This window comes from Polistes canadensis, unplaced genomic scaffold (assembly GCF_001313835.1).
Source record: "Polistes canadensis isolate GaletaPanama2010 unplaced genomic scaffold, ASM131383v1 scaffold_62, whole genome shotgun sequence".
Taxonomy (NCBI): domain Eukaryota; kingdom Metazoa; phylum Arthropoda; class Insecta; order Hymenoptera; family Vespidae; genus Polistes; species Polistes canadensis.
The window spans coordinates 620,465-631,966 of NW_014569609.1; the positions used below are offsets into that span (position 1 = coordinate 620,465).

Below are 11,502 nucleotides of genomic sequence, written 5' to 3' on the forward strand. Positions count from 1 at the left end.
TTTGAATCTCTCACCTATCCTTATTTATTTCTCTGTGTTTTCTTTTTTTCTTTTTTCTTTCTTTTCTCCTCCTTCTTCCTCTTTCCGAAAAAAAACAAAAAAAAAAGGAAACGTTGAAAAGGTCACAAGCACGCGTTTGGCTAATTAGCCTGCTTTACGAGTAATTAGTCAAGAGTCGTCGTAATTGATTCCGGTGTTTTGGTGCATAAAAACTTAACGGGTCAGGAGGTTTTAGTGTAAATGAGAGAAAGAGAGAGAGAGAGATAGGGAATGAACATTTTGGACAGTACATATATACATACACACATAAATATACACTGAAGTGAAACGAACGATGAAGGAAGACTTTCAGAAATAACGTGTTTCTCGAAAGTAGTTCGTGGAAAGTTTAAGCATATGCCACGTACTACTACTACTACCTTTCTCAATTCTAAATGAAAGGAGAAGAAGAAGAAGACAGCTTTTCCAACTTGTTCCAGCATTAGGGCCTTTGTAGGGAAACGCATTTTTATTTTTTTTTTTTTTTCCTCCCGCCCCCGTTACGATTCTTCCGACACCACCACCACCACTACCACCATCCTGCTTTCTGTCCTTTGGAAAAATTCAGTTTTTTGTTGTCCCCCTTTTCTTAACTCTTCCCGGTCTTGTTTTGTTTTAAACTGGTCTTTTTAAATAATATTTTTCGATTACAATATTGAAAAGAAATATTCGCTGAATTATTTTCTGTATATTTAATTAACTTTCTTTCTTTTGTTTTTTTTCTTTTGTAAATACTTATTCACCGATTTATTTCAATCATTTGGTGTATAATTTCTTTATCAAAAAAAAAAAAATCTTCTCACTACATTAATTTAATCATTACGTTTATTGAAAAAAGAAAATGAGAAACATTTTGAAGTTAGTAATAAGAATATATACTTTTTTTTTTCCTGCATCGTACGACTACAGTTTAAAATAATTAAAAATTCTCATCGAAGAAGATCGTTGTAGAAGAAAAAAAAAGGGGGTGGGGGACAGTGGGGAGGAATCGATTCGTACATCTCGATAAAAAAAAAGCATTCTCGTATTAGAACTGTTCTCGAAGAGTCGATCGAACCGAGGTGGGGTAGTGGAGGAGGAGGAGGGGGGGGGGAGTGTAGAAAACCAATCGAACGATTCGGAATTGTCGATAATCCGAAGAAACGACGGAAGGAGCGAGCTAGCGTCAGCGAAAAAAAAATGCGGAAAGAATACGGGCCCCGAAGTCGATTGAATATCGCGTGTTGCTGCACATCATTGCGAAATGGTGGAAGAGGGGGGTGGGGTGAAGGTGTGGGTGGCTCGCAGAGTGAGAGAAAAAAAAATAGGAAAACGAGAGAAGGAGGAGGAGTAGAGGAGAAGTAGGAAAAGGGGGTGAGTGAGTGAATGGGTGGTTGTGGTTGAAATAAATACAAACGCACACAAGAGTTGTTAGTGGTGGTGCGTGTTTGTTGGTGCGATAGAAAAAGAGAGAAAGAGTAAAGTACTGGATAAAGATGAAACGAAACGAGTAGGAGTATAAAGGGGGGAGGTTTAGGGGTGGGGTGGGAGGTGCTTGGTGGTTGAGAGAAAAAAAGCGAGGAATTGTCATTCGGTGGAATTGCAATTTCTCGCTGACGCGTGCTGTGTAACCTAACCCCCTAGCACGATGATGAGTAAAGGCGGACTAATGATGCATACTAGACTTAATGCTCCGTTCCCGTTCTCATTTTCCACAAAGGTGCGAGGTGCCTGCGGAACGTCAGCTTGGAAGTGGTTCCGGAGGCAGTGCAACGTGGTCAGGAGGTGATTCTGCGCTGCCATTATGATCTCGAGAAGGCACCCCTTTACTCTGTCAAGTGGTACCGTGGTAGGTACGAGTTCTACCGATATTCACCGAACGAAGAACAGACCACCAAGATATTTAATATCACTGGCATACACGTTGATGTAAGTTTCTTTTCATTTTTATTTATATATATATATATTTACGTAAAGATTAACGGGACACACACACCTAGTGTGGAATTTGGAAAAAAATTGATTTTGTTTGTGTGCATATTTTCATAGTCTATATCTTTTAAAATAACATACTGAAATTTCAAATAGTTTTAGAGTTACAGTCTTCTAAATAGTAGCCGGTCAGGGATTAGAAAGCAATTATTTCATCTTTGAACGCGTTTTTCTCAAAACTACAATTTTTCAAATTGGCTGCAATTGTAACTCGAAGAAGAATCATCCGATCGCTTTGATTTTTTTCCTGCTTATTTCGGATATGTTTCTCTATACAATGATCTAAAAGTTTTACGATTGTATAAAAAATGTAAATTTGGCAGGCCAAAAATCATCAAAATTTTGAGCGAAATTCGATTTTTTTTTTTATAAAGTCTGCCATTTTGTTAAATTTTAATTTTTTTTTCACTATTTTAGGTCATTGTATAGGCAATACCTTCTAGATTAACAGTATTTTTTTTTTTTTTTATTTCATCCACGGTGAAGGCCGGAATCACTGCATCCGTTTAGGCTCTTTTTTTTTTAGTGACTTGGGAGATAGCGAATAACTCACTGAAAATGACCTTTTTTCATTTGAAAATTTTAGTGAATATTCGTTAATTATGTATAAATATATCCTCTAAATTTGAAAATATTTCATCCAGTAGTTTTCTTTAAAAAAATTTCTAAAAATCACCTTTTTTTTAGGCGGTCACACTTAGGTGTGCCCCTTAATGTAATTGGACGTATAAATAAGAACTTGATTTATAATCAGATGTTCTACTCTCTCTCTGGTATTGTCATTGTTTGTGTTTTTACATGGTTTTAGAAGTGTTCTATTTAATCTTGAACTACTTTCAAACTTTGAGTGTCAAGTATGTTTTAAGAATGATATATACACAATTTGATATAACATTCGTTCATGTATAATAAATACAAACATTGCAACTTTAAAATTTGTATTACAACCGGCTATGCAAGTGTTCCATTTTACGTGTCTCTATACTTTAATTAACACAGACAATAATTTGTTGTATATTCGTTTATACATAGAAGTAGAAAAATTGTGACTTTTGTTTATACGACACTTTATACAATTAATTTTATTTTAACTTGACTACTTTTTAACAAATGTTTCGGTATAGTGTTGTTGGTTCATATAACACGATACAAACGTTGTGAACTTTTTGTTCATCTGACACCACATACAAGTGTCGTGTTTGAATGATATAAAATACTATATATCAAGTATATTTTTTGAATAGTAAATTTCCTTTTATAGTATCGGTTTGTATAAAATAATGTAGAAATTGTGAATTTTTTTGTATGTAACACCATATACACGTATCACATCTAACTTCACTTAATTTAATACTTCGAGTGCAAAATTACATTTGGAAACTGATTCCTGCAGTATCAAAATATTTATAAACAATCCACTTTTAGTTTACGATTTGTGTTTGGAAATTTTTCTGGATAATCGAAGGTGAATCAAAATTTCATGTAACATTTTTTCGATATAAAATAATATTGAAAAAGAAAATGGCTATTAATTCGAATGTGTGTTTTTAATTTTGATTATGATAATTAAAAAGAATTTTTTTCAAGTTCTTTATATTTATTACATTTTTAATGAAATTTGGTGTTAGTGAAATGACTATGTCACCGTGATTGCAATGACCTACATTATTTACCTTAATAATTCTTTGTTTTTCTTTTATAAATTTCTATCCTGATAGGCTTCTTTAAAAAGTTACAAAGTCATTTACGATAAAACTTTGGATGCATCCGACCTGCTGTCTTCTTCGTTGTATAATAATTTTCTTTACATTTTACTTATTTATTATCGTCAAACCTGATTTCAGTTGACATCAACTTTCATCGAACTTTATTTGAACATTTTTATATAGTTGTTAGGAAAACACATCTTATGTTAGATTTTTTAACAGAACATCTTCTTAATAACTCATTTTCGTTGTTTTTTCTTCTAATCAAACTCGTTTCTTTTTTTTTCTCTAATTGATATAATCAAATGTTTGAAATTAGGTCATTAAATTCGACCAATCTACAAATACATGTGTGAACAAGTGTCACCCTAACATTTTTTACCCATAACACTTTTTAAATTTCGTTTTATTCCTACAAATCAGTTTTCATCGAGTGTAACAATACGCTCGAAAAATAATTCGTTTATGTTACGTTTCAAGAGTTTAATCACAAACTGAAATCCAATCAATCCAATTTTTCTTTTTTCCCGATTTTTTTTCTTTTTTCCCTTTTTCTTTTTTTTGTTTTTTGTTTTTTTTTTTTTTTTTAATTTTTTTCATTTAAATCATACTTAATCCGATTTCAAAACTCTCAACTGATGGTTTTGAAATTTTTAGTATTTCAGTAATCTCTCGTTTAAAACGTAAATTATTTTGAATATCTATAAAAAATGTTTTGATATAATAATGAAAAAAATAAATGGAACATACAAAACTTAAAGTCATATAATAGCTGTTTAAAATATTTAATTCGAACAACATTAGTCATTTCGATAAATGAAAAAAAAAAAGAAAAGATCGTTTAAAAGTAAGAACATCGAAAAAAGAAACATGCTCTGATAAATGAAAACTTACAATAATTAGTAAAAAATTGAATTAGTAAGTTAATACACGTTTTATTTTATTTTTTTTTGTCTTTCATTCTTTCATTTCTAAAATTACCATGTAATAACAAAATTAAATGAAATTTCTAAAGAATTATTCCTTAAATTTTGTAACAACGCGGTTATAATCGTCAAATGTGATTTGATTTGGTCAAGCTGTCATTTATATTTTTGTTAAAACATTAATATTGTTATTAAAAATCAATAGTTCCAATTTAAGCCTTTACAAAAATCTATTACATGACCATAAATAAGAACAATAGCGTCAAATATAAAATAGTACAAAATTTGTTATTAATTTTACACCAATCTACTGATCATAATTTTGCAATTATTTCGTATAATTCAGAGAAACCGAATATTTATAATACGATATGAGTTTAATTTATTATGTCAGAAAAACTTGTGAATAGTATGCTTTACTATTTTGTATTATATTTTTTTTGTTTATTAAGGGAATATTTTTCCTTAAATTGCTATTTCATCAAAAACACCATTTTCATTTTTCACGACAGCCAACATATTCTAGGCCATCCCTGCGATTAATTTTCCGAGTATTTCTAATTTAATATATTTCCCATATTTTTTTTGTATAAAAATTGCCAAAAGTGTCTCATGTCAGTAAGAATATTTATTTCAAGAATTGTTTTAAACCGCGCGTATAAACTATACGAGACTTTTATTGTCATAAAATAATACTAAAATATCTCTTACAATATAATTCAAATTGTTAAACTCATTAATTTGGCAAATCGAAATAATGTTTGCCATAAAACAAAGACGAGCTTTGTTATTTTGAAAACAAAAGATATTCTTGGTTTCTCGAGTCATCGATACGCGAGTAAAAATAAAAAAGAAGAAAAACAAACAAATTCAAACAAGATATCTTATAACCAAACTTCAAAACATGATATTCTATATACATTAGATAATTTTCCTATAACATGAATTTCTACAGCGTGAATTTCTATAACGCGTTAAAGATATTTCAACTATCTTTCTCACATATAACGCGAATATACATATAATCAAATATGAAAATATATATTTCATTTAAAAATAAAATTCACATTATTCGATCAATTGATTCAAAATTCGACAAAATTGATACGCGCCGCGCATACTCGAATAAACAGCATTTCATTCAAAACTTTTCATCGATAGTATATAGATATTCTAAAATATACTAATAATTAGATTTATTTTCGAGTCACCTTATATGTTCGTATTCAAATGCGTGAGAAATTGCGATGAATCCTGAACGTGAACGTATGATATATATATATATAGCAGTAATAAAGTCGTTCGAATCGCGTTCTTCGATATTTCTTGATTTATGCTTCTCGGAAGCAATGTGAAATCGACAAAGAGAGTGCAAGAGAGAGAGAGAGAGATAACAAAAAAGAGATAGATGGATAGAAAAGGAATAGAAGAAATATGGCCGTGCATTTATCGGGACAACGACGAATCGTTTACCACCTCGTGTACGGTGCTCGTTAACAATACCTTTGACCTAATCGTCGATCTAATCGTCGTAAAACAATCCGTTCGACCTTTCGAATCTTTTATCATCTTTTCGAAGCTTTCATCGAACAGTTTTATGTCTGTACAATCGAAAAAAAAATTCATCTCCTTTCATCGATCCTAAAATTCTCTTCTGTTTTACTTTTCGTGAGAGAAAAATCAGTCAGAAGATGCCCCATGACGTCATATAGCTTGAAATTATAAAATATCATTTTATTAAACGTTATATTAATTGTTAGGTGTATTATTGTTCGTCATTAGATTATTTATCGATTTATTTTCAATTGATTTCTATTCGTATTATTATTATTCGATTTTGTTAACTTACTTTAACGTTATTTTATATATATGTAGAAATTTAATAGTGATTATTATATCTTTTATTATTATTATTAATTGTATCTACTTCGATTTGTTACTTTCTGTTATATTATCATGTATTATTATATTATTTTCCTATATATTAATTTTGTTGACAAAGAGTACAAGTATATTTCATATTTTGTTGTATTAAAATAGTATATTATAAAATCAGTGATCACAGTGTCTTCTACATTAGTCACATAAATTACCTTCTCCAATTTTTGTTATCTCTATTTCATTGCAATTTTGCGAAATTATATTTTTTTCGGCGCGTTTAGAAAAAACAAATGAATAAGAGTGAATTATATTACGATGCGCGCGCACACAAAATTACCACGATGAAGTTAGTTGATATTAACGATGCGCGCGCACACTGATATGAAATTAACAGCATGAAGTTAGTCGCATCATCAGAATCAGCTTCACGTGTTTGACCAAATTAAATTGAAAAGTGTGCAACAATCGCACTGAATCGACGACAAAATCAAAAAACAGTATCTCACTTTGTTCCCAAAAATTCTTTTTCTGCTTTACTTTTACACAATGATTTCAATATAATATTTCGAACTTCTCTTCCACCATTTTCTGTCAAACAATTTTTCTTTTGCGAAAGCGAGCACATCATTTCAAGAGTATATATGGTGTTCGTTATTTTCAACGTTGGATCATCTTCCAATATGATCGCCATTTTATTTATCCTTTTCAAAAGATATTCGTTTATGTTTCGATCACTTTGTAAGCATGGCATAAGATACGCTTTTTCCGTTATTATTTTTGTTTAACCTCAAAAGAGAAAAATAAAAAGAATGTTTAAATATAATACTCGAGAATTGAGTACTTTCCTTATTCTCGTCTTTATTTTACAATATATTTTGCAATTTTTTTTTTATAATACAGGAGAGAACATTGGGTGAAGGAAAAGATGATGTGCTGCTGCTGTTTCACGTTGATATTCTTTTATCGAATAGAAACTAGATCAAACTTTATCTCGAAAACTGTTTTGTTATTCTTCGATTTCCATTTTATGTTTTCCTCAATTCCTTCTCTCCCCCTCCCTCTCTCTCAGTTTCTTTCTTTCTTCTGTTTGATTTATAATAAAATAAAAATCGTACGCTTTTTATTTCCATTCCTTTTGTTTTATCTTTTCTTATTTTGTTTTGTTTTTAATAGAAGAAGAAGTAAAGAAAAAAAAAAAAAGAATAATACAACTTCTGACGGTGTTCTTCTTTAATCAAAAATTACAAAAACTAATGGACAGTTTTTTTTTCTTCTTCTTCTTTCTCTTATTTCGGTTAGAAACTTTCAAAACGATAGCGAGAAAAAGAAAAGGAAGGTTGGGTGGAAATTGGGGTTGGGAGTGTGTTCTTTTTGATACAACACTAACACCAAGTTACTTTTTTCTGTTTATTTCTCTCCCGTTACGTTCCTTTTTAGATAAAATAAGAAAAATACGTTTGTCTTATTTCGGTTCAAAGGAATCAAACCACTACTACCATTCCCTTAATTTTTCTTTCATTTTTTTTCCCCCTCCTCCCCTAATTTTCTTTTCCTTTTTTTCGTAACTCCCCTTCATTTAAACATTTTAATTTCTTAGCTTCGTTCGTTATTTGAACTTACTCTAATTACGCATACAATCCTTTGACTGTACCGATTAAATCTTTCCTCACTGACGCTTTTTACTTCTACGTTTTCTTCGATTGTATTTCCCTCTCTCTCTCTCTCTTTCTTTTTTTTTTTATTTTTACCTTCATCTTCGCCACTTAGGCTCATCGAGTCAATTTTATCCGAGTGCTAGATAATTTCTGATAAAACGTTGATTTACTCAAGTGCGCTCATTGGAACTTTAGCGAACGTTTCAAACGAATATTGAAAATAAAAGCTTTATCTATCTCTCTTTCTTGTTCTCTTTCTCTCTATCTCTATCTCTTTCTCTCATTTCCATCGACAATAAAGAAGATATCAAACCGATAAAATGCTAATGAAACAATTCGAACAGACCTTCGATTAAATTAGTCTTCCTTACAGTATCCTCGAATATGCTTTTCGTAACTATTTCAATGAATCTGTCTTGTTCTATCTCTCTTTCCATTCTCTTTTTAATTTCTTTTTTCTCTATTTATATTCATCCTTGATTACGTTCCTTGTTACTTGAATATTAATAATAAATATATAATAAAATAATAAAAAGAATTGTGTAGAGATTTTGTATTTAAAATGTGAATTGTTTTTTTTTTTTTTATCTCATTAAACGACGATTTCATTTGAATTGTAATTAATTTAAATTTTAATTACGTTCACGAGAGCATATTAAAGGGGAAAATTTTTTTAATGAAATATAATATATTTTTTAGTCAATCGTGTTAATAAATTAATTTAGGAATAAACGATTTCTGTATATATATAGTATGAAAATATATTTTTATTTTATAGGAAAAATATTGAATAATGTAGAAATTTTATTAATATTTATGCATATGTTATATATTATTTATATTATATTTATTCATTTATATTTATTCAGATTCATGCACATTTACTGTGAATATAATTTTTTTTGTTAATAATCTTTTACGATCTCTTTGATTAGTCGAAATATTTTGAATTTATTTATTGATTTATATTCTTTTTTATTCTTTCGTAAATAATGTATAGAACAAATTTTATTTAAAGACAAATATAAGCGAGCTATACAGGTTAAATTTATTTTTTATTCGATATTTTTTTATCGGCTCGCTATCTATAAAGCTATTATAAAACCCATATGGACTTACGGAATTCAACTATGGGGAACTGCGAGTAACTCCAATATAGAAATTCTACAGAGGTTCCAATCAAAAACTCTACGAAACATTTGCAATGCCCCATGGTACGTTACAAACGAAAGAATACATCAAGATTTAAGAATATCTACAATAAAAGAAGAAATTGTTAGCTTCAATGAACGCTACAACTCCCGTTTAGCCGAACATCCCAACTCTTTAGCAAAAAATTTACTAGAAACAAATGAACTAGTACGAAGACTAAAAAGGTTCTACCCTTCTGACCTTAAAACAAGATTTGAATGATTTAAAACATCGTAATATTATGTGAGACTAATGTATTATATCTACACTCACCATTGTATATATTATTCATGTACATTTCATGTTATTACATCACGTCAGCCTAAAGTACTTATAATTCTCGTCGAGAATTGATCGTATGTTCTATAATGAATAAAAAAAAAAAAAAAAAAAAAAAAAATTTTTTTATCGAATATATTTGATGAAGTATTATTACGTTTTATCATTGAAATGAAAAAAATATATTTTTACGGAATTGTTCTATTTGATTAAAAAAAAAAAGTAAAATATATATATATGCAAAAAAAAATTGTTGGACAATTAAATGATTGACAGATCAAATTGAAAGTTTCGAAAATTCGCATGAATTTTAAAATCACAATCTTTTTTGGAGTATATTAAAAAGTACGAAAAACAAGGCCCAAAAACTAATCAAAAACGAAACCTATATAATATAATACTGACAAAAGATTAAAATAAATGAATAAAACGTTAATTATAAATAAATCCAAAATTATTGATAAATCAAGCGACACTTTAATAAAAAACTTCTATTGAATGTTAAAAATTAAAATATATTATACGAAAATCAAAGAAATAAATATTCAACTTGTTATTAAAATTACGATAAACAACAAATGATACCAAAATTTATGATATAAGTTAGTGGAAATTATAAATGAAATTCTTGTATCCGTGTGGTGGTAGTGGGGTTGGTGGTGGTTTCGACACTTCAAAAAAAACCTCTATTGAATGTTAAAAATTAAAATATATTATACGAAAATCAAAGAAACAAATATTCAACTTGTTATTAAGATTACGATAAACAACAAATGATACGAAAATTAGTGATACAAGTTTAACGTTGAAATTATAAATGAAATTCTTGTATCCGTGTGGTGGTGGGGTTGGTGATGGTGTCGACACTTTAAAAAAATCTCTATTGAATGTTAAAAAATTACAATATATATTATACGAATAAAAGAAACAAATATTTAAGTTGTTATTAAGATTACGATAAACAACAAATGATACCAAAATTAGTGATATAAGTTTAACGTTGAAATTATAAATGAAATTTCTGTTGGTGGTGGTGGTGGCAAGTCAAGTACAACGTTCAGTACATTTTCAATGTGTGGTTTTCAGGCTGGGAAGTCCAACAACAACGAGGTAACACTACACAACGTCGACTTTGCTCTCTCGGGTACGTTCAGCTGCGAAGTTACTGCAGATGCACCGACCTTCTCCACAAACTCCGCCATGAAGAATCTTACCGTAGTGTGTAAGTACACGCTCGACAGCATTACTGAGTATCATGAAACATATACCATCTCTCTTTCTCTCTTTCTTTCTATCTTTCCTTCTCCTGTCTCTCTCTTCAACCCCTACCCTCTCTCTTTCTCTTTTACTGTATCTGACTCACCCTTCAGTTTCCTCTACGACTCACTCAAAGACAACTCTTTAACCACATACATACACACTGTTTCTCTGTCTCTTTCTCTATCTCTCATTTTACCTCTCTTTTATCCTGCATTCGGTTTTCAAGTTTGCCTGAAGCAGTACTTACACGTGCTTCATTCCATCGAACGCATAATCTCCTTTCCGCGTATCACTCTACATGTCTTTTCTTTTAATCTTGCGATATCTTTCTAAGAATCTAAGAATTTGAAATAAAGATATAAGGATAATGCTGATTAATATTTTTGTATAGGTCAAATAAATGTAACACTAATGAAATTACTTCTTTTTGTTTTTTTTTTTTTTGGCACATTCCCGAATTGTTTTATTGAAAAATTATACTTCTCGAAAAGGGTTATATATGTACGTTGTAAATGAAAAGAAAAAAAGAAACAAATTAGAATTGGTCGTGTTAAAAGAAATATATCATTAGGGAAATCAATATGAGATTTAAAA

The 11,502-nt window shown here is 29.7% G+C and overlaps 1 protein-coding gene across 1 annotated transcript in view; it reads left to right on the forward strand.

Annotated features, from left to right (window-relative positions):
- LOC106786007 overlaps positions 1-11,502 on the forward strand; it is a 226,729-nt gene that overhangs the window by 119,253 nt on the left and 95,974 nt on the right. The window contains exons 2-3 of the mRNA XM_014746944.1: positions 1,739-1,947; positions 10,735-10,870. Of these exons, the coding sequence (XP_014602430.1) occupies positions 1,739-1,947; positions 10,735-10,870 (345 nt within the window). The remainder of the gene's footprint in view (positions 1-1,738; positions 1,948-10,734; positions 10,871-11,502) is intronic.